The sequence below is a fragment of the Eleutherodactylus coqui genome, chromosome 11 (assembly GCF_035609145.1).
Source record: "Eleutherodactylus coqui strain aEleCoq1 chromosome 11, aEleCoq1.hap1, whole genome shotgun sequence".
NCBI lineage: Eukaryota > Metazoa > Chordata > Amphibia > Anura > Eleutherodactylidae > Eleutherodactylus > Eleutherodactylus coqui.
This window is the reverse complement of record NC_089847.1, coordinates 36437354-36462197: the sequence shown is the minus strand read 5'-3', so window position 1 is coordinate 36462197 and position 24844 is coordinate 36437354. Positions and strand designations below refer to the sequence as shown.

Here is a 24844-nt window from a genome sequence, read left to right as displayed (position 1 = left end):
CGATCGTTCGATCGCTATGATAGTACACTGCATTACTTATGTAGTGCATTCTACTAAGCCTATGACAGCAGCCTATAAGACTCTGCTAAAGGCATGTATTAATTAGCTGATTTATATGGCAGACATGGAGGACTTGGCAGACTTCCAGCTGCCATGGGAATCCACTGGTACCTTACAATCACACTGTAAGGTGCCAAATATTTAACGTTGGTACGCCTGTACATAAAATCATACCCAGAGCAACAATGTGGTCTGTTAGCTAAATTATGTAATAATGCTGATTAGAAGTCCAGGAGTCTTACCTGAAATGACGTTCCTGAGCGCATTGTACACCGTGGACTTACAGGTGTCATACTGATCAGGTAGAGAGGTAGAATCTGATTGGATAAAGAGATAAACACTCCCAATCCAATCGCTTGGACAGGATGTCATCTTTAAGGCCTGAAAAGCAAAGACAGAATGTTTTATAGTGAAAAAGTCTGTTCAGCTTTAATCACTCTAGTCGGGTATAATCTACAGTACATGTAAAGTTAGTTACTGTGTGATCACACTTCTTCACACCTGACTACAGATTGCTGCAGTTTTGCCTAGCTCAGTCTGACCCCAACTTGCTGCAGACACTCTTTTATTCCCTATCTGAGGAATTCATCATACATGAGTCAATTCAAGAATTTCGCTGCAGGGGCCAACAATTTCACAGATTTACAGTACATGCCTGCAGTCTCCAGAATGGAGGGCGATTGGGGGGGGGGGGGGGCTGGGGGGGGGGGGGGGGAATGCACTATGGGCATAAAACAGCAGTATGTTAAATGCATTCCTGGATTTGTAGTTTGCTCTTCTATGATAGAGCCTTTACACCAGGCATCATATAATAATGTATTAAGAATTTACTACAGCACCAAGCATGTGCGTTCTAAAAGTTTTGCTCATCTTTTGGAGGGGTTCTTATTAGAACAATGTTAACTGATCCCAAGAGGAATAATACAGGTCAGAGATATAAAATAGGCAAAACTTAGAATCAATACTAATTAAAGGGGTTTTACCAAGATCACAAGTTTTTTCCTATCCATAGGATAAAGGATAACTTGCTGATTGGTGGGCGTTTCACCACTGAGACCCCCACCAATCCTAAGAACAGGGCTCTTATTTTCTGCAACCACCGCAATGTTAAGGAGGCTAAATGGAGCGCTGGTCACACAAGTGCACTTACGCTGCATTCACTTTCTGTAGGACTGCGGAGATAGCTGCACGGGAAGTGCTCTAGTACTTTTGTCGGCCCGTTGAAACGAAAGGAGTGCCAACAGAGGGGGTTCGCCAGTGCTCAATTCCTTCTGAGGTCACTGTGGGGGTAAAGAGACTCCGCACTGACAGGCAGGGTAGGACATGGTACCCCCATTCTTGAGATTAGCCAGGGTCTCAGTGGTGGGACCCCCACCAATCAACAAAGTTATCTCCTATCCTGCTGATCGGGAATAACTTGTGATCCTGGTAATAACCCCTTTAAATGGTTCCATAATACCAAAAATAGTGAATGATGGTGTATCGCTGGTAAATAAATAACATCAGCATGTGATCACTGCAGGTCTGACTGCTGGGGTACCCCTAAGCACAAGAATGAAAGGGCTGCAGTGTTCTACCAGAAATGGCGCCACCTTCAGTGTGTTGTGTCAGGTACTGCAGATCAGTCCCATGCGCTTGAAAGTGACGCTGTGTTAGGCCAGCTTCACACGGACGTATTTGCCCGCGCAATATGTAGCGAATAGAGCCTTCGATTTCAATAGGTTCGTTCATTTGCATGTATTTTGTGAGTGCATTTCGGCAGCACAAAAAAAGATACAACATGCTCTATTTTTTCTGTGTATTTGCGCACCAAAGGTCCCCATAGAAGTCAATGCGGAGTGTGCAAATGCATATGCAATACTCAGGGAGATGCGTGAAACACTGCATAGTTGCATTTTCGCACTGTGGCTGTGCGGAAAAAATCCATCCTGTGAGAACAGCTTTTTGTCAAAACACATTTGTGCTGCATTGCACTGCAAAGGCAGCGGTTTTGCCGCAGTGCGGATATGCAACGGCAAACGGCGGCAAAACTGCAGCAAATCCGCCCTGTGTGAACCCAGCCTAAGGCTAAACTCACACATTTGCTGAAAATCAATGGAAGCGTTGTACAGCATTTATCGTGGTGTTTGAAACGCTGTAAAATGCGTTGTGTGTGAGAGTGGCCTAAGGGCTCATGTCCACGGGCAAAATATGATTTAAGATCCGCAGCGGATCTCCCGCATGCGGATCCGCATCCCATAGGGATGCATTGACCACCCGCGGGTAGATAAATACCCGCGGATCGTCAATAAAAGGGATTTTAAAAAAAATGGAGCATGGAAAAATCTGGACCATGCTCCATTTTCGTGCGGGGCTCCCGCGGGGACGGCTCCCGCGGGCTTCTATTGAAGCCTATGGAAGCCGTCCGGATCCGCGGGAGACCTAAAATAGGAATTTAAAGTATTTACCATCCGTAGCGGACCGGGAAGGTCTCCTCTTCCTCACGGCCGCATCTCCCTTGCTTCGGCTCGGCGGATGTGCCCGGCGCATGCGCGCGGCACGTCGACGACGTGCCGGCGACGTGCCGCCGGCGTCAGGAATTCATCCGCCGGCCGAAAATGAAGATCCGGCCGTGAGGAACAGCTGACCTTCCCCGCCCGCGCCGGATAGGTAAATGCTTTTAAATTCTTATTTTCGGCGCTCATGTCCGCGGGGCAGGAGGGACCCGCTGCAGATTCTCCATTGAGAATCTGCAGCGGATCTGATTTTCCCCGTGGACATGAGGCCTTAAGCTAGGTACAACTGTAAGGCTGCCTGCAGACGGCTGGGTTGGATCCGACTGCGAGAATTCTCGCAGTGGGACCCTACCGGAGCCCCTGCAGAGACCAGCGGGCGCTCACCTGCTCCCGCAGCTCTGGATCTTTCATGCGCAGGCTGCCGGGCCACCGGCGCATGGGCAGACCGGAGCCGGCGGCCATGGAGTGACATTTCTCTGCGGGGCTCCGCGAGCCCCGCACAGAAATAGGGCATGCCGCGATTTGATTTCTGCACATGATCTCGTGCAGACAAATCACGGCCGTCTGCCTAGGATTGCGTTTTCTAACACAATCCTATGGCAGCTTCAACGGGCAGAAATTCTGTGCGAATTTCGCCCGTGTGCAGGGGGCCTCAGGCGCAGTGTATTGTGAGGCTTCCACAGATGGAACAGGAGCTTCTGCTTTGGCCTCCCACTGATCAGTGGCTTTACGCTCAGTGTATTTTACTGCTTGGTCAGCAAAAGGTAACATTTCATAATTGTCTTCTGCAAACATTAAAAGTGTTTTTGTTTTTATATGACAGTTAAGTGGGGGAAATTTGAGGAAATATAAATCTTCACAGCTGACAAAGCATTCTGAAAGAGCAGAAGATGTCACAGAATATACATCTGGGCTCATACTGAATACAGAGCCCTAATGTATGCAATAGTATGCCGCATAGTCACATCAGCCGGACGGTAGAAATATTGCATACTGTGAAGTATTCGGTTCCTTTGTGGGATGCCCTGCATTGAAAAGTATATATATTCAGCTGCGCTGTTCAGTACAGGGAGAAGAAAGGTATACTGACACATACTGCCCGAAGGACACTATTAGTGCATAATCTGGGTCTATCAAGGCTATGGATATACGTCAGCAGCATTCCTGGTGCTGACATAGCCATAGGGTGTATTCCCACCCGCATGCGCTTTACCATGAATGTTTTATACATACAAGGCAGCAAAACCACAGTCATTCATAACAACATGTGCATCGTAATTTGTCAGGAGGCACACTACTGGTGCCATATGGAACATCGGAATATATCTTAGGGCTTGAAATATAAGCCCTACCCTGAAAATATGCCCTAGCTGCAGGAAAGAAAAAAAAAAGTATACATCCCCTTAGAAGAGCTGTCCAGGGTCTTCCACAGCTTCTTCTTGGTCCCCAGTCTTCTTCTTCATCTCTTCTGGACAGGGATCGAAAAATTCCCACCTCCTGGAAGCGTTTGCTGTGATTGGCTGATGCTTAGCCCATCAGAGTCAGCACTCAATGAATGGCTGTCATTGGTTCATCGAGTGTGGCTGTGATTGGCTAAGTATCAGCAAATCAGAGCACTGCTTCCAAGAGGCGGGGATTTTTTAATCCCCGACCAGAAGAGAAACAGTGTCGGGATCCAGGGAGAAGCTGCTGTGGCGTCGGAGAGTGCTTCTAAGGTGATGTATACTGTTTTTTTATTTTTCACTGCAGCAAGGGCTTAGATTACGGTTTTGACAGTAGGATTTCCTACTGTTAAAGTTGCATTGCACTGCATGAAAATCGTGTTTTCATGCGATGCGATGCAACAGAGAGGAAGGCTCCATAGGGAAACATGGGCTACAAAACCTCACAAGTCAGGGGGATATCGCTGGACCCGCGAGGTTTTTGTGTTGGGATGTCGCATGCTACCAAACATCTCATGTGTGAATAAACCCATAAGAAACCCTGGGCTTCACATACATGCGATTTGTAGCATTGTAGCAACGCGACAAAGTCGCACGACTGTTGCCTGTGTGAAGGAGGCCTTGTAGTGATGATTTAGCACGTGTGAAAGAGGCCTAAGGCCTTATTCACACGGGCTACAAAATTGCACAGCTTTGTAGCGCTACAAAAACACATGTATGTGAAGCTCATTGTTTCCAATGGATTCTTTCAGGCTACAAAAAAATCTCTCATGTGAATGAACCCATCGGAACCCATGATTGTAGCAATGTTTGGTAGCGAGATTTTGTGATTTTTTTTTTCTTACTAGGACAGTTCATCAGAGTAAAAAAAAAAACTATGTGAATATTTATATTGAGATAAATGTGTTCTATTTCCATCCGATTTCAGATCGATGTTTTTTAGGAATGAAAATCGAATGGAAAAATTGTTCCTGTGAAGACTCCCTTAGTTTGATCACCTCCTTGTATTAACCCTTTCCAATCCACTGTCTGACCTCTGAAGACATTGTGATTTAAGGCTGTACAGCTCCGATGTTGGAACACATCCATCGGGGTTCTCTACTGTATATTGCCAGCCTCTCTGCTGTCGGGGCCTATCCAACATGTCACCTCATGCAGTACTGGCTTTAGGCAGCAGATAGCGCTGTTGTATAACGGCAGAAAAAGAGTAAGCCTCCTAGGAAAACCAGGATACAAATTGGATTGGAAAGGGTTAAGATGTAGTCTAATGGTAGCCCTAGTAGGAACCACCGCATAAAGCAGGCTAATTTCATGTGCGCGAATCATGTAGTACAAGTCTGATCGCCTGAGCTAATTGCTTAGGATGCAGTTACTCTAGTTCTAGTCATCACACCCTGGTTGCACCTACTGGCCTAAGGCTGGTGACACACTGCCGTATTTCGGGTGCATTTTAGTCTCAGCCTGACCACAAGTCTGCTGACCCAAACTCCAAGTGTCATGAGCATCTATGCTTGGTGTTCAGGTCAGGAGCCCCGTGGTCAGGCTCGGGCATATGTCCCTTTTACCAACACAAAAATGCATCTGAAGTACGGCAGTGTGTCACTGGCCTTACTCAGCTTTTCACTGACCCTGAATGGCATATTACTATGCTGACCTCTTTTCTCTTCCCTCTTTCCCTCTAAGGTCCCATTTGTGCCCATTTCCACTAAGGCCACTAAAGTGCAAGAAAACCTTCTTAGCTAAGGAGTGAACCCAGTTTTGCAATTTTTCTATCGAGTGACTATTGATGGAAGCAAAACTTGGGACTCTAGATTATCCAGTTTCTTTAAGCTGACTAATAAACTGCAGAACTTTATGTAAGAAGGTAGACGGTAAATTAAAAGTTAAATCAAGCTGTGAGCCGTCACACAAGGAAGTCTCTCCGTTTAATACCTAGAATCAGCCTGTCATCTCACGACCTAATTTACCAAGTATCTTGTATTTGAAACCGCAGCTACTATTCACTACCACGACTACACAGTAAGTACATATGTGCTCGAGAGCTTCCTTGTAGAGTTAATCTGGTCTCAACTAAGATTTATCGAGCATTCACTCCTGTGTCAAAACGTTTTTCCTCACTGCGAGGTTCAATTTACATATTTTATTGGTATATGAAAACAGTGCAGAAGCTTTTGAATACATAGATAAGTTTCTTTTTTTTTTCTTCGTTTTAGGGAAAGTTTGTGAAGTTAACATTTATAGCAGTCATATAAGACTTCATTAATTCAGTAGTGGCAACTTCTCAAACCTGCAAACATGATCGAGGACTCCTTCTGCTACGTCTGTGGTGTCTTTCTGAGTGCCAAAGCAGTCAAGCATAGAATCAAAGGTGCCAACAACTTCCGTACAGCCTAGTTTGGCATGAAAGTGGGGGAATCAAGACAAGAAATAGGCTCCCCACGTAGTATATCGTAGTTGCAGGTCCAATATTGAGGCATGGTATAGAGGAGAGAGTCGACAGATGAAGTTCGGGGTGCTTTGTATCTGGCGCGAACCAACAGATATTCTCAAGAACTGCTATTACTGTGTCATTGATGTGTCTCATCACCAAAAAGGCAAGAAAACAGGTGTGTTCGACTATCCAGACATTCCATCATCCTTAAGACCTGTTGCACACAGCGATGAGATTCCTGTTCCTTCTACTCCAAGAGAGAATGACAGTGATAGTGACTCATCAGATTGTGAAAATGTGCAAAATGAGGAATTCTCTGAAGATGCAAATTCCAAACCTTATTTCCCAAATCAACAAGACTTAAATGATTTAATCCGAGAACTTGGACTAACAAAATCATACGCAGAGATTTTAACATCCAGGCTAAAGGAATGGAATCTGTTGGATAAAAGCTGCAAGGTATCTAAGCAGCGAAAACATCATCAGACATTCTCTCAGTGGTTTATTCTTAAAGATCAGCTGTGCTACTGCCACAATTGGAGGAGCTTATTTGGAGAAATTGGATTTCCATATGATCCAAAGGACTGGCGACTCCTTATCGACAGTTCTAGCAAAAGTTTAAAAGCAGTTCTCCTTCATAATGGCAATAAATATCCCACTATCCCAATTGTTCTCTCAAAGAAGACTATAGAAATGTCCAATACATCCTCCAGGTGTTACAGTACGAGGAACATCAATGGGATGTTACAGGTGACTTCAAAGTGATCACATGTTTATGGGATAGTAGGGATACTGCCAGGCACTATGAAACGGTTGAGTTGCCCACGAGGAATGATTTTGTGGTTGGTGAGAAAATAAAAGTGTGGACCACTTGTGAAGCAAGAGAAGATATTAATGCCTCTTCTTCTTGGGGCTCATTAAACAATTTGTCAAAGCATTAGACCCCAATTCTGAAGCTTTCTAATACCTAAAGACCAGTTTTCCCCCAACTTTCAGAAGCGAAGATCAAAGGTGGAATTTTTGTGGGCCGACAGGTGAGGAAATTAATGCATGATGACGAATTCATGAAGAGGCTGCTACCAATTAAAAGGAAAGCTTCATTAATGTTGTAGATGGTTTTTTGGGCAATCTCAAGGTGAAGAATTACAAAAATGTGGTTCAGAATCTTCTTAACTTCCACAAGATGGGATGCAGAATGTCACTCAAGTTGCATGTTCTCCACTCACATCTAGAAGTGTTCAAGTCAAACATGGGCTCACATTCAGAGGAACATGGGGAAAGATTCCACCAAGACATTAAAAAGTTTGAAAGGAGGTACCGAGGACATAATGAGAGAATGCTTGGTGACTATATCTGGGGAATAATTAGAGAAAGTGACCGAACCCACAAGAGGAAGAGTAGGAAAACGGTGCACTTTTAGAGGTTATCATGTGTTTAATGACATTTAGGTACCCTCAAGTGATTTTTCATGCACTGATGCATATTTTACATGTTCAGGAAAGTTTCAGCAAATTTATTGCCGGTAAATATTTTTTATACAACACTGCAATCCAGTTTGAACAGAGAAAATAAAGGAATTTTCTCAAATTTTGAAAAGTCGATCTCCTGACTCACAAATAACATTTTGGATGTTTTCATGGTTTGGTCATCTAATGAATCAGAAGCAAAAAAAAAATTCACTTAAACAAAATCTTGTTACACAGTGTAATCATTTGCCATTAGCCACCACAGCAGGAGAAGCCACTTCCTAAATATCTTTGTACGGTGGTCGAATGGTGTTATAACCACGTAGACGTAATGTAATACAAAGGTCTACCAATGCCACAAAGAAGAGCTTTTTTTTTCTAGAAACAAGGTTTCTCTTCAAATGGAACCAAAAAGCCCCATGAAAAACAGTCGCAGATCATATCTTCTGACACTACCCATTCAGAGATTTTCTGTCATCTACCAAGCAGCATCTTCTGATGACTCTGCTTTTGGGGTCAAGATTGAATATCACCCATGACGTAATGGCCATAGTTGCACCAGGGGAGGTTGAGAGATTCATGGTGTCTATCTTCTCCTTTCATCTCCCTCTTCAAAACATAGTGGAATTCTCCAATGAGTTGTTTCTTCTCATAATATGCCAAAAATAGTTCCAGTCTAGTCAGTTGGGTCTCAAGTGGTAGGGTAGGTCTGATTTAGTCAAAGATCCACATATTCATCTTGTAAACCATCCGTGCTTTATTCAAAAGCCTCAACACCATAATTTGTGGCCATCAGAACGTCTCTTCTCCCATTCTTTGTCATTTAGCTCCACATCAATAAATAGCCACAGAAAATACTCTAATCTGGACATATACTTGACAGTTGTTCCGTGTAAAGGCCCTTTTACATGCAATGATTATCGCTAAAACAGTCGCACAACTGAACGAACTAAAGGCCCTTTTACACACAATGATTATCACTCAAAATTTGCTCAAAAGCCATTTTTTGAGGGAATCATTGTGTGTAAATGTGTGCCCATCGTGCACTTACAGTGCACTTTTCATTGCTGAATTCAGCTCAGCTTAAAATCCATCGGGACTGATAAGACTGACTGCACGCTGAGTTCTCCGCAGGCAGCGCTGATAATATTCTTACAGCAGCTGTCTCACTGGAGAATAATAGGGATGTATTTAGAGAACAGACCACCCGCTGTTCTCTAAATACATGCAAATGAAGCTAGTTAGCTTCTAATGGGCTGATTAGCCCATTAGTAGCTAATGCAAAATGATTGCTCAAAACTGTCAATTTCTGACGAATTTTGACCGATCATCTGTGTGTAAATGCACCTTAACAACATTTTTGCATAAAATTACATGTACACATAATGGCTTTTAATCTTCTGCATTTCCCTCATTAGGTAAAGTAAACTCAGTAGCTGCTGTTTGCTCAGGTGTGCGTGTGTTTATGTGAGGGATTATTTGGCCAGCAGATTCCATTGTCTTCTCCTGGAAGACATCAGTCGGGGTTCTCTTACTGTATATTGCCAGCCTCTCTACTTTCGGAGCGTATCAAACGTGTCACCTCATGCAGTACTGGCTTCAGCCAGCATATAGCGCCGTTGTATAACGGCAGAAAAAAAAGAGTAAGCCCCCTAGGAAAACCAGGATACAAATTGGATTGGGAAGGGTAAAATGGAAGATCTTTTGAATGGCCGAACTTCTAAAAACCTACGGCTAACGATCAGTAAACGAATAGTGCACGACTGCCAGTGTTTACACGTAATGATTATCGCTCACTTTCAACCGATTGCACAAATTTTGAACGATAATCGTTGCATGTAAAAGGGCCTTCAGCATGGCCACATACTAGGTGATGAGTGAGAATTTGTTCACTAGTTGCTAGTCACTTTGTTTCAGCTCACTCCAAGATAATTCCTGGCTGAGTAATTATCATCTAGGGGTAAACAGGTAATCGTTGACTTTCAACAACTAGTCAACAACTTTGCATGGTGGTGCGCTTCCCCACAGAGTGTTAACTGACTCCTGCCATTTTTTGAACATTTTGCCTTCACATTTACTGCTCATTGGTTCCAGAAAATCTAACTACATGCAAGTGATCCTTGACTTAACAGTTTCCACTGGTCTTCAAAGGAAGACTCACTTGATACCATCTCTGGCTAGTTTTCTGCTTCGACGGACCACTTGGTGCTGCGGCCTCAAGCAGCAGGGAGTGTTCACTTTAAGACCGTTTACACGTATTTATGTGCGTCTAGTGGACTAGCCAACCAATGAACATGCGTTTTAGAGGGGGGTCCAAATTTCAAATACATGCATGCCAAAGAACCTCACGCACCCTAACTAGTTGATGAACAATATTTCGGCCCATGTTAATGCTTCACAGTCAACAATTGTGAAACTGAACACACAAACAAGTCATTTGTATGCTTGAGTGACTGTGTAAAGCGCCCTTAGCCTTATTATTGCCTTACCAAGTGACAGTCTGTGTCATATTTGTCGACTACTAGATAACGATCATCCAAGACAAATTGTAAACCAAGCAGAACATATGTAACTGAAATCCTCAAGGCACATCAATGGTATAAGTCCCGGCCACCACTTATAGTCCTCTATGCTGAACTGTGTATGATCCTTCCACTGGACCACTTCATCACATTCTATAGCAAACTCCGAGGCACCAGAGCATGCATATAGACATCAAACATTACAGCGGCCGTCTGTAACCTTTTAGGGATGAATGATTCAACAATGTATAATATGAATACTCCGTGCCTTGAGTTTAGTTTTAGGTGACATCCTAAAGGCATATATCTTACGACACACCAGCGACCTGGGAGTGGTTTGGGTTCTGGGAATCCTCAGGAGGGGCTGCAGAGGAGGAACCTTATGGCCTTTCATTAGCTATGTACGGGAAAGACAGGGCATGTCCTATCTTTTCTCACCCGTGTATGTTACTGTGTACATGAGAAGACCTGACAATCAGCATCTGCAGGCAGAAGAGAGTGGTGAAAGTGTGAATATAGAAGTATACATATGAATCACTGAACTCATCTCCAGTCCAGCCCTACAAAACCACTAAACTGTTCAGTTTAAGTGACAGACCGCTGAAACCAGCACCGTCCTGCCCGCCGCCCGGACAGCTCAGAAGACCTGACAGGTTCCCATTAACTCTACTATTGAGAAAATTAATTACTAAATCGGCACTATGTTTATGCAATGCCAGCAAGTGTGAAGTTCCTGAAGTATGACTCAGGACGATATTGAAAGAACATCAGGTGCAGATCAAGTTCATAAAAATAAGTGCAACATCATGGTACAAATACCTAACAACAGTTCAGACCGGAAGGCGAAAGCTGCATGTTAATTCAAAAGGAAGAACTCCATGGAAACCCCACTGATCAGTTGACTGTAGTGATAGCAGCACTCAGGTGAACGCCGCCGTTACTTTAGTCCATACCAGGTACAGCGCTGTACGCTGTATAGTGGCTGTGCCTGGTATTGCAGGTCAATCCCACTTGAAAGGGATAGAGCTGCTTTCGGGCCGTGTGAACCATGATCGTGACGTCACATGACTGAGAAGACGCCACAGTGTCTTTAGTGAGCAGCGATCTTGAGCGTTGAAAACCGCGATCAGCGATCAATAGCCTATATTGGGGATGGGTCATCAATAGTGCAATTCTGGAAAAGCCATTTAAAAAGGTTGTCTGCTTTGGATAATCTCTTAATTAGAAAGGTCTCTCAACAATAAACGTATCACAGAGATCAGCTGGAATCTGTGGTGGAATATCAAGCCCGTTCCTGTAATGCACAAACATGCCTGGTCCTCCAAGCAATATACACTCTTTGTAGCTACGTTCTCATGTTATCATGTATTGTACACAGTCTGGGGGGACAATGACCAATAACTATAACTGGTAATTAGTTATTACCCAATGGGTAATATAGAGCCTTGCATAGTGGCGCATAGTGTTAAGGCAGCAGAAATGCAGTCCTAAGCTCTCGCTCATGACCTGAAGGTTGAGAGTACAATCCCCAATGGTTCAGTGAAATAAGTTGGTGCTATGCAAATAAAATTTATTTTTTATTTAAGATTTAATTAAACAGCTATTCCGGCCTGAAACATTTATCACCTATTTACTAGATTGGTATTTCCAAAATTCCAGTCCTTACGACCCCCAATAGGTCATGATTTGAGGATATCCTACAGAGGAAATCCTGAAAGCATGACATGTTGGGGAGTCGTGAAGACTGGAGTTTGGGAAACACTACAGTCGGTGATAAACGGTAGATAGATGGGCGAGGCTGGGGGCAACCACTGTTATAATATTATTACCATTCCAATGGATAGGTGATAAATGCTTCGGGCTGGAATACCCCTTTAAAAACATTCAAATGCACTTTTTGCAATATTTGCCGGACACCTGAAAGATGCTGAGCCGATAATTACTTTCAGCATTGTTGTACATGAGCACTTGACACATTCAAGAGCCACAGCTCTCAATGTCACAGATGTCATTCTCAGAAAGAGCGAGATAGAGGATTTCCTTATGTGCATGGTTGCCCTGGCAGAACTGTGGCACCAGACTGCAATGCACCGGTACATAAAGCAAAACCATCGTTTCCAATTTCTGCCCACAATCTCTTTATTTTCACACTTTGCCATTTTTTCAAAGTGAGAATATGATTATGTTTAGACAGAGTGGAGTCATATTAATATGACCACCAGCTAATATCCAGAGTAACCGCAAAGATGATTGATAGACAGGCTAGGAATAACTGAGGAAGGTGCTGGTAGGTGGTCTCAGGTATCTGGAGCCATACTGACAGCCATGCTGCCCACAGTTGCTGGAGGTTGCATGGGGGGGATCCATAGAGCAAACACGACAATCAGGGTGGTCCTATAGATGCTCAGTTGTGTTCAAGTCTGCAGAATTAGGGGACTAGTGAAGTACTTGGAAGTCTTGGTCATGCTCTTCAAACCATTGACATTTCTATCCATGTGACATGTCACATTGTCTCGCTGGAAGATCTCACTTGCCCCAAGGAAGTCAAACAGCATGTATGGGTGTACGGGATCTGCAAGAATGGATGCATAACCAAAATTGGTTCAGAGAGCCTTCCACGCGGTTAAACGGGCCCGGAGAATGCTACAAAAAAACATTCCAGAGACCATAAGGCTGCCGCCACCAGCTTGTGTTCTTCTAACAATGGTTACTGGTTGCAGGGTGTTTATTCTTGGATGTCTCTCGCCTGACACGCCAAAGTCCATCAGTTTTGTGATTCAGAAAATATGACTCATCGGAGAAGGCAACCCTCTGCCAATCACTGATGGTCGCATTCCAACACTGCCATGCAAATTCGAGCCTTTCTTTTTGATGCATCCTTGTTAGCCTAGGAGCAGGGACCATCCGTCTGCTTCAGAGCCCCACATGCAGTAGGGTCCACTGAACTGTTGTTTCAGGCACATATCTGGTAGCTCCCTGGCTCATTCTCATGGTGAGCTGCTCCACTGTAGTATATCAGTCAGCCCTCGTGCTCCTACGTAGCTGACATTCACCCCTCACATCAATGACACAGGGTGCTCTGTAGTTTCCATGTTGGTTATTCCCAATGGTGCCATGTGTCCACTCATGATGCACTTTCACCGCAGCTCGTGCGAACAGATCACAAACTGCACGGTTTGAGGAATACCACCACCCTTGGCTGAAAGCCAATAATCCTCCCTTTTTATAATGAGTGATATGTGAACAGACAGCCCTTCTCACACCTTATATACCCACCAAGCCAGACCATCACACGATCCTTCCTCCATGGGCTATGCACTGCCGATGTCAATTTTATTAACTTTTTTTTCCATTAGTAAACTAGAGAAATCTCAATTTTTTTTGTCAGAATTTATGTCTCAAGTTCTTATTAGTTCTTTTCTGGATGAGGTCCATAATATGGGAATTACCAGTTATGTAGTGTTAAAGCGACCCTCTGGGCCTCGACAAACAACGATGGCCGCACCGCTCTCTGACTCCTTGATGCGTATTATGTATGAGTATGCATCATTAGTCTGAAATGCTGTCCATAAGAGCATCACGTTCAGTCTTAGGGTTCGTTCACACGGGGGTATTTATGCCGCGTATTACGCAGTGAATAAAAACTCATTGATTTCATGTGTGTATTTTTCACACAATTTTAGGTCATGTGGAAAAATACACAGCATGTCCTATTTTGGTGTGTATTACGCACTGAAATAGGACATAGACGTGAATGGGCCAGCCCATATACACAGTGAATACACAGGACACCTGCGTATTTGTGCATTACAACAATGCGCGCTTCTACGTTTTTTTTTTGCGCCCGTAAATATGCTGCATATTTACATGTGTAAAAACCCTGTAGAAGTGCTGAAATACGCAGGGAAGAGGCAATTTTTGGTCCCTGAATATGCTGTATATTCACAGACCAAAAAACGCCTATGCCCATTTGAATAAGCATCAGGTAGTCAGAGAAGTAGTGCGGCCATCTTTGTTTGTTCAGTACTTTAATACATTGATGTGTGATAGGTACCCTAAGAAGAAAAGATAGCTTTTCTGACCCCCATCCCAGGTCTCTCCCTAGCAAAGCCAGAATCCTACGGTACACTGATGAAGGGCAAACACCCCGAAACAGCTGTCTGTGCATGGATTCTGGCTTCCTTTTCAATTCCCAATCATTGTTACAAGGCTTGTACAAAGAGTCTAACATTGACTTGCAGAAATGCTGCCTACCAATAGGTGGCACTCATGAGGTATTGTTCCATCTTCCTTATCTGCAGGTACAATATTGGGAGGGGTATTGTTCCTCCTTAAGGAGAGCACCTAGAAGGTGAGTGAGGAGACTTATAAAGGCCATCCATGCTCCTCCGGGAAATATATGCATATAAGGAAGATGGAACAATACCTCTGCAGCGCCACCTATTGGATGGCAGCATTCCTGCAACTCAATGTCTGACTCTTTATACGGGTCTTAACAAAGATTGGGAATTGAAAACCAAGTCAGAATCCATACACAAACAATACCCCTCCTAACTCGCATCAGAGGCCTCTTACTAGCCAAGCCAGAAACCTATTGTACACTGATGAGGGGCAAACACCCCGAAACAGCTGTCTGTGCATGGATTCTGGCTTGTTTCTCAATTCCCAATCTTTGCTAAGATCTGTATAAAGGGTAGGACATTGATTTGCAGGAATGCTGCCATCCAATAGGTGGCGCTGTAGAGGTATTGTTTCATTTAGGTACAATATTCTGACAGCCTTTATCAGTATTGCACACATCAGATGCAGGCAAGTCTCTGTTCACATCTGCATAGGAAGCTCCATGGAATGGATCCGAATCATATATTTCCACATTAGTGCAACCAAATACAGCTTCACTGACTCATTGCCCAGGGGTTTACATTGTACACTGCAGCTCGTTTATTTTAAATCCCAACAATAAAAATTATGCCTTAATAAATCCGTATTACGCAAACAGCGACTGTCAAGATGTGAAGAAGCCGTGACTGTAACAATGTAACTTCACCTTCTGTAAGCCATAGTTAATATGTAAAGAAGTTGTTTAACCACTTTGGAGCGCGGCCCTTTTTGGCCACTTTTCAAAAGCCATAACTTTTTAACTTTTCCGTCGACATGGCTGTATGACAGCTTGCTTTTTGTGTTAAAAACTGTAGTTTTCATTGGTACCATTTTGGGTACATAGAATGTATTGTAAAACTGTTATTAATTTTTGTTGGAGGGCAGAGAGAAAACATCAATTGTGCCATTGGAGCTTAGCTCTGTCCCGTCCCACCCCTCCTATTGCAAACAGCGGCAAGGGGTGGAGAGGGAAAGATGAGGGGGAGGGAGTTTAGCAGTTACGCTGCTAAACTCCCTCCCACTTCCCTTCTCCGGAAGCTGTCATTGGCTCCTATAGGAGCTTTTAATGCTGCAAATGTATACCCCTGTGGATTGATGCATTGTAAACCAATGCATCAGAGGGGCAGCGTATATCAGACAGGCGTGAAAACTCGGCCAATATACACCCGTGTGAATAAGCCCTAAACCTACTAACAGTCTGACTCTTTCTGTTCTGTAGAGAAACATTCCAGCAGTCCTCTAAAGCCTCATTCACATGACCGTACGCGTTTTTACGTTCGCCCGTACGAGCCGTAAAATTGCATGAATAAATAATTGCCAGGATCGATTCCCGGACTTTAGACGTGAACGATTGGCTGCTGTGTATTGGCAAAAAGTACACTGCAGCCTGGAAATCCGTTGATCGCCAGAAATCCTCGGAATGACTGCTGATACTTAAATAGGTCCGGCTGTCTTCTTTTCCCAGTGTTGTACTCATGGTAACTCCCTGATATCATTGCGTTTTCTCTTGGCGATATCGCGATTTTGTGTCACTAGAAAGTCGTGTGTGGCACTACAAAGTTGTGCAACTTTATAGCGCTCTTTTGCCGGGATTTTCCGGGGGCTTGAAATATTTGCCCTACCCTGAAAAAAAACACAATATATCACCTAACAGTCACTGTCCGCCCTGCCGCACGTCTCCTCGCAGGTCCTCGGCACACTTGCTTGTAGTTTTCCCTCAGCGCTTCCTGGTCAGGGGTTCAAAAATCCCGCCTCCAGGAAGTGCTGGCTCTGACTGGTTCTTGAGCGCTGTGGCTCAGCCAATCAGAGCCATTGCTCGATGAACCAATTGCAGCCATTCAATGCGATGACAGCAATTGACTGAGCCGCGGCGCTCGAGAACCAATCACAACCAGTGCTTTCTGTAGGGGGAGATTTTGAACATCCAAACCAGGAAGCGCTGGGTGAAAACTACAAGCAAGTCTTCCAGAGCTGCAGAGGAGACCGCTAAGGCCGCTCTCACACAGTCGACAAAGTCACGTGATTTTCTGGTGACGCAACAATGCTACAAATCCCATGTATGTGAAGCCTATGGTTTCCAATGGGTTCCTTCACATTAGCGATGTTTTGTAGTCTGCTACATCGTGAGAGAAAAGAATCGCGGGTTGTTGAATATTGCCACAATTTGCTGTTTTTTAGCACATGTTTCCCTATGGAGCCTTCCTTTGTGCTGCATCGCATCATAGGAAAACGCGGTTTTCGTGCGATGCAACATTTACAGTAGAAAATCCTCCTGTAAAAGCCCTAAAATAAGGCCTATGTGCATTAAAAAACAAAACACAACACATCACCTAACAGACGCTGTCGGCCCCGCCGCACGTCCCCTCTGCAGCTTCGGCAGACTTGCTTGTAGTTTTCAGTCAGCACTTCCTGGTTTGGAGGTTCAAAATCCCCACCTCCAGGAAGTGCTGTCTGTGATTGGTTCTTAAGCGCCGCGGCTCAGCAAATCACTGCAGCGCTCAATGAACCAATCACAGCCATCGCATTGAATGGCTACGATTGTTTCTAGAGTGCCGCGGCTCAGGCAAATAGAGCCAGTGCTTGATAAACCAATCAGAGCCAGCGCTTTCTGGAGGCGGGGTTTTTGAACCCCTGACCAGGAAGCGCTGAGGGAAAACTTCTAGGAAGTCTGCCTGCGATGAGAAGTGAGGCGGAGCGGGCAGCGACTGTTAAGTGAGGTTTTGTTTTTTTTATGCAGCCAGGGCTTATTTTCGGGATAGGGATTATATTTCAAGCCCCTCCTGAAAATCCCGGCAAAAGAGAGCTACAAAGTTGCGAAACGTGACACAAAAATCGCGTTCTCTGCGAGAAAACATAGCGATATCGCACAGAACACAGATGCAATATCGCAGCGATTTTCTTGCAGCAATATTCCTTTCGCCCATCAAAGAGGCCTTATGCCCGTAATACTCTCACATAGACGTCTATGAGCCTCCTCCAGTCTAGTGTGTCTACGGCTCATGAGGCTGCTATAAAATACATCTCTAAATGCTGAAAATTGCAACTCTGGCAAGCAGGTCGCTCTAAGAATTGGCACACGCGCGTGAGGGTGATATTGGGCTGTGACTCACTGCCCGATATCGCCCTCACCATCCATGTGAAAATACCTTACATCACTGTGGGGATGAAGGGAAACCCCGCCATGGCCGTCACAGCCATAGCAGAGGAGCGCAGAGTTCTCCCACTGATTTCACTGGAACAGCGCTGCTGCTGTCCCCATTAAAGACAATGGGTGATATCGCAGGAAGATAGAACATGCTGTGATGTGTTTCCCGCATAGCATCACATCGCGCTGCCATGCAGTAAAACATCACTCACGAATATGTACCCATTCAAATGAATGGGGTTCATATTTGTGCGAGCTTTGAGTGTCACAAAACTCACAAATCTCACGCGATTTTATTGGCCATGAGAAATCGGCCTTACGGTCACATACAGAATATAGAAGAGAAATCTACAATCAGAGAAGAAAAGCACATAAGAAAATAGAATAGGTTTAACCCCTTACTGACCACCCTATAGTGTTTTTACGTCCTGCAGCTGCAGGACGTGTATGGAGGGAGGTAGCGCCGCTATCTCCCTCCATACAGCGCGGGCGTCAGCTGTTTATTACAGCTGACACCCACGGGCAATAGCCGCGCTCGGCCGTTCGGGGCTATTAACCCTTTAAATGCCGCTGTCAATTCTGACAGCGGCATTTAAATCCCCCGAACGCTGTTTGGGGGTCCCGCACGGCCCCCCCCCCCCGCGGTCAGATCGGGGGATTCGTACAGGTTTCATGGCAGCCGGGGGCCTAATGAATGGCCCCAGGGCTGCCTTAGCAGACTGCCTATCAAGCCATCCACACAGGGTGGCTTGATAGACTGCCTGTAAAAAAGCAGTATGATGTAATGCTATAGCATTAAGTCATACTGCAGGAGCGATCAAAGCATCGCATGCTAAAGTCCCCCAGGGGGACTTCAAAGTAAAGTTAAAAAAAAGATCAATAAAGTTTTTTAAATTGTAAAAAAAAAAAAAAAAGTTATAAAAGTTTAAATCACCCCCCTTTTGCCATATCAATTACTAAAAAATCTAAATCCTAAAATAAAAATATGTATTTGGTATTGCCGCGTCTGTAAAAGTCCGATCTATCAAAGTAGTGCATTATTTTTCCTGCACGTTGAACATCGTCCGAAAAAAAAAATAAAGAATGCCAGAAATACACTTTTTTAGTTACCCTGTCTTCCAGAAAAAATGCAATAAAAAGCGATCAAAAAGTTGCATGTATTCCAAATTGATACTATCGGAAACTACAGGACATCCCGCAAAAATTGAGCCTTTGCACAACTACGTCGACAGAAAAATAAAAAAGTTATTGCGCGCACAAAATGACCGCAGAAAATAATTGATAAAAATTAAATATCTTAAAAAAAAAAATACAAGTACTACAGCAAAAAAAAAAAAGCTATATAAGTTTGGTATCATAGTAATCTTACTGACCCATAGAATAAAATATCAGGTCGTTTTTGTTGCAGTTTGTGCGCCGTAGAAACAGGACGCACCGAAAGATGGTGGAATGTCGGTTTTTTTCCCATTTCTCTCCGCTAAGAATTTTTAAAACGTTTTTCAGTACAATATATGGTACAATAAATAGTGCCATTGAAAAATACAACTCGTCCCGCAAAAAACAAGCCCTCATACAGCGACGTCGATGGATAAATAAAGGAGCTACGATATTTTAAAAGGGAGTAGGAAAAAACAAAAATGGAAAAAAGCAAAAAAAGCCCGGTCACTAAGGGGTTAATAACCTGGTTGTAATTTGTACAAAAATATATAGATGATCCCTTAACCCCTTTAGTGGAACGCCCAGAAAATCTCCAGAGCTTGCTGCACTGACCATGCAGTTAAAATTGTTAAAATGTATTCTTTCATTACAAAAAAATGTTGCAATGGGATTGTTGCATTCCTTAGTAAATACTTGCGAGATTAATTTACATTGTTGGCTCATTTAAAAAAAACCTGCCCTCTGAGGCATGACATGGTAATACTAAACCAGCCACTGAAGGGGTTAATGGGATTCTGTCATTGGATATTTGCAGTATAAACTACTATCGCAGTGCTATCTTGTATCACAGCCCCATTGTTTTCAATGGGCTGGCGACAGCAACGTCGGCCCCATTGAAAACAATGGGAGAAACTCCGTGATCCTCTGCCGCTGCTGTGACAGCCGCCACAGAAGATCCCTTCATACCCGAAGTGATGCAAGGCTATCTTCAAATAAAAAAGCCTCGCATCCTTGGGGCTTTCACGTGGTGGGGAGCGCAATATGGGGACGAGATTATACCAACTCTTTTTTTTTATTCCCTGCTCTATTTCATAGCAGGGATGCATATAAATCGTTGCCTACATGCAATGTATTGCGTATGGACAGCGTTGTACACGCGGCCCATACAAAAGTATAAGGCTGACACTGAAAAATAGAGCATGCTGCGATCTATTTCTTGTGTGTATCTATCTACACGCAGTGAAAGGATCAATGAAACTTTCATTGACTATATACACTACGTATTGCCCAGCCGTGCTTCGCACATGTAACACACCCGTGGACATCAGCCCTAACATTCACTGGACATATGTTTGTTTAAAAAGACATGATTGATGGTTAGATCAAAAACGTACGTTTGTCTGCTGGGGTCTTGTATGCTAATGACCATCCTCAAATCACGGAGACGGGCTTCTGGAGCACCACAGCCCCATTCTGTTGACTTGCTCTGACACCGGCAACTTGGGGAGACAGCCAAGGCACAGAGATGGCTTGAATGAAGGACAAAACGCAGCGATTCGGGGCTCTGGCAGCCCGCCTCTGCGACTTGAGTTGGGTCATTAGCATACAGGTAAAAAAAAGTAAAAAGTAAACAACTAAAATACATATTGGGTATCATTGTAAGCGTAACAACCTGTAGTGAACGCATTAGTTAGCCTGCACGGCAAAAACCGTAAAAACAAACTAAGGAAACAGAGCCAAAATGCTTACTTTTTGCCTCCCCCCAAAAAACACAATAAAAGTGATACAAAAAACATATATATCCCAATATAGTACCAATAAAATCTACAGCTCATCATACAAAAAACAAGCCATGGAAAAAAGACAAATGTTATGGGACTTTAGTAATGCAAGGAGGGTCATAATACACCCCTGTAAAGCTGGCCAATGCGAAATACGTTAGCGGCTGTATAAATATCTGCCGGGGATTTGCCAAATCGACTTTTACTGGTTGGTTGGCAAGACTCCCTTTCCGTTGCCCATACATATATATCGCTAACTGTAGGATATGTATGGGGACTTCCCGCTGACAGCAGATGAAGGCGACGCTGAGGATTGTGCATATTAGATTTCACCAGCCGCTTCCAGAAGTGTCTTACGGCCCCTTCACCGAGCGCATGTGTATCTGTATGTGCATGAGCATAGGGTTTTCATGTTCATTTGCGCACGGCAAACAAAGACGGCCCCAATCGAAATGGCTAATTAGTCTGAGTTCAAGATGTGTTCTCCTTCAAGCAAAATTCTGTAGCGTATCACGCATCTACTACCATATTATGCGCGTGTTTTCAACCCCCCACTGACTTCTATGCGGACCTTTCCTGCACAAATGCGCAGGCAAAAAAAAAAAAAAAAAGAGTGCTGCATTTTGTTTGCGCAACAGAAATGCGCAGGACAAGTATATGCATGTGAACAAACCTACTAAAATCAATCAGTTCTGTTTTCCGAATATTTACAAAATTTACGCACGCAAATATGTGGATCTAGCCGAAGGGCTTCAACGTGTTTGTGGAGGTTTTTGCATGAGTGAAAATCATGCCCACAAATCGTAAAACAATACACCACATCGACGAAGACATAACTTGTTCATGCGCACATATACTCTGTTGCGGCGAGTGTATTTGCGCATACGTTCATCTGTTTACAGCTTAACAGTGGCTTCGTTTTCTCTCTCGCCTGAAAACATACAAGTGTGGTCTGGCGGCTTTTTTACGTTTTTCTATCCAACTTTGGACTTTATGGTCCGGGTCTGAAGTTTTCAAGGCCATAGTACTGCGAGTACCTGATGTCACGTGTATAACAACACTTACGGTATGTCCTGCCAAGCCCAGATTGCTTGTGCCAGTCTCCATACTGGATCCCAAACTTGGCACCCTACCAGTCGGACTCAGTGCCATCTCAGCGACACATCTCTATCATTGTAGCAGTTCTGGGTCTCTGATAAAGGGGGATACGTTATAGCTTCAGGTCAGAAGTCACCGCCAGTAATACGTGAATGTTGTCACCGGCTCTATATCCACAGACCACCATTCAGTCCACTGTCCTACCACTGCCGCCGTTGCCACCACGCCACCACACCCCCACATACAGGCACACAGCTCCCACTACTTACCTGTTTTCCCAAATCCTGCTGAGTGTAAGCTCTTCCGAACCTCTCGGCCGCTCACACCCCGGGCGGTGATGTCACGGCGGGTCCCCACCCACTTAACACTTCATCTGCCAAAGAGAACAGGAAACTGAATCATACAAGCAATACGAAACTAAAGACCTTTACTTGCGTAATGATCAGCGCGAGCCGCGTGCGGCGTGTGTGCCAGGTGATGACGCCAGCCGCCGTACAACACACACTATGGTCACACATATACAAACAAAGGACAGAATCAAATGTCTGGCAAGTTTTCTAGTAGTTCTGTAGTTTGCTAGAAGTTTACTGGAAGTCAGTAGGTGAATGTGAAGTTCTTGGTACACATTGGGGAGATTTAGCAAATGTAGCGCAAAGGAAAGGTCGTTGCCCGTAACAACAAATTTTCACTGATTTTGATAAACTTCCACATTGTGTTGAGGTCGGTGACATTTTTTGGTGTTTTTAAAAGCTCCCCCAAAAACATCAAAGATGGCTCCTCAACAGGGCTGTGGAGTCGTTAATGGCGGGCTCACACGGCCGTATGTGGAATCCGCTTGTGGAGGCCCGCAGTGGATCTACGTACGACTGAGTACTGTACTGCGTAAGATCGCGTACTCACACAGGAGGTCATGCGCAATACAACTTTTTTTCGTTTATTTTTCCTGCGCCGTTGCTTAGCGATGACGCGGGTACCCACAGCCCGTACACAATGTAATTGCGTATGGGCTGCGAGTATATTTGCGAACATAGAGAACAATGAGCTCTGTGTCGCCGATTCCGATAGGTTGACAGCGGAGATCCGTCTGCCGACTCCTGCTTCCGGGCGGCGGCTCCCGCGGCAGAGGTACCGCAACGCCTGTGGACAGGCAGCCTAAGTCAAACCTCCGACTCCTCCATATATGACTCCATATATATAAATTTACTGTATTAGGCTACATTCACACAGGCGAGCGCGATATTGGGCCGAGAAACTCGCCCTAATATCAAGCGAGCCAACGTGCGATTTTCACAGTGATGCAAAGAGTTTTTGATTAAAAAACGCACGATAGGATCACAAGTGTTTCCCGTTGACTTCAATGGCAAACATCATAATCGCATGCACACCGCACGGGGATGTAAGCGCCGTGCGATGTCTTTTAAGGTCCCATTAAAAACAACGGGCGAGGTGATCCAAGGGAACACCCAACGATAGAACATACTGCGAGGAAAAAAAACGCTAGTGTCAAATTAATCCATTCAAAAGAATGGATTTCATATATGTACGAGTTTTGTGCGCATCGCGCCAAACTCACGCGCGAATATCGTTTGTGTGAATAAACCCTTAAAATGGTGACATCGGGTTTTTCATCGCTATTATGATAAAATAATCTCACATTCCACATTCTAGTTATCAATGTCTAAGGCGGCTTTCACGCGGCCAAGAAACTTGCGCGAGATTCGTGCAAACAAATCTCCTGCGAATATGAACCCCAATCTTTTGAATGGAGTCAAACACACGAGCGATGTTTGAGAATCGATGGGAGGCACTTCCGATCCTCTAATGTGCGTGAAACTGGTGCAAGAGGATCGGAATGTCGCGGATGCGATGCCAGGCGTTCTTGCCTTAAAACCTCATCGGCATCCTTCTTACGTAAATACACGGCGCGTGTAAAAAACTGGAACCAAATCCTGCTGATTTCGTGTATAAATACGCAGCGAATTTCCTGCCTTCTTCCGCACAACCATAGATTTAATGGGCGATGGCGGCACGTAAGTAGCTACCAAGACATGCTGCGCTTTTATTTTCACACGAAAGTCACAAGAAAAATACGTAGCGGTGAACATACTGCTTGAAATCAATGGGCTCTAGTCACTAAATACCAGGCCGGGCTCACACGAGCGCGTGGTAATATACTGCATGTATAACGCGTTTTACTGCGGTGCAAGCTGGTGTATCGCTGCGTATGACGGTGATTTTTGACTGTGACTTCGTAGTTTTTTTATTTTTTATTTCTCGCTCTGTCGGTTATTGGCGCGGTGTATAAAAACCACACATACGCAATGTAATCGTGCACCCATAGAGAACAATAGAGCTCTGTCGCACGTATCGCGCGGTAAAATAGAACACGCTGCGTTCTTCTTACTCGCGTATTATATGCAATGAGAAATTGCTAATATGAGCGGAATAACGAAAATCAATATATTTTGATTGCGGCGATGCACCGCGTATTATACGCAATTCATATACGCTTGTGTGCGCCTGGCGGTACGCACAAGATACGATGCGTATTCATGCTCGTGTGAATGAGCCCCTAAACATGTCCTAGAAACCCTGACTACAGTGATGAACCTACATTTTGGTGCACCCCCTGTGCCAGCACAAGCCACAGAACACCCCACTACCATGTGGTCACACAACTCTCACTGCATCCAATAAAGCCTATAACTTGTGAGGAACTACAACTCCCAGAATTCCCGCTGCGGCCGAAGTCATCCACCGGCTTCCCAAGCCCAAATTGGCTGCTGAACGCAGCTAAAACTGACCGGCAGCAAATGTGTTAAACTTACGTCCCACCTACTTATCTAGTCTACGTCATCTCGCTGCT

The 24844-nt window shown here is 44.4% G+C and overlaps 1 protein-coding gene across 2 annotated transcripts in view; it reads right to left on the bottom strand.

Annotated features, from left to right (window-relative positions):
* TRADD (TNFRSF1A associated via death domain) overlaps positions 1–22320 on the bottom strand; it is a 32579-nt gene extending 10259 nt beyond the window's left edge. Inside the window, exons 1-2 of one of the 2 annotated variants that reach the window (XM_066583790.1) lie at positions 22248–22320; positions 303–441 (exon numbers count right to left, since the gene is read on the bottom strand). In XM_066583790.1, the coding sequence (XP_066439887.1) occupies positions 303–432 (130 nt within the window). In that variant the 5' untranslated portion in view covers positions 433–441; positions 22248–22320. Of the gene's footprint in view, positions 1–302; positions 442–20493; positions 20551–22247 lie in introns of those variants that run through there. The other variant, XM_066583791.1, reaches the window with a different exon arrangement.
* Between the last annotated feature and the right edge of the window lie 2524 nt (positions 22321–24844).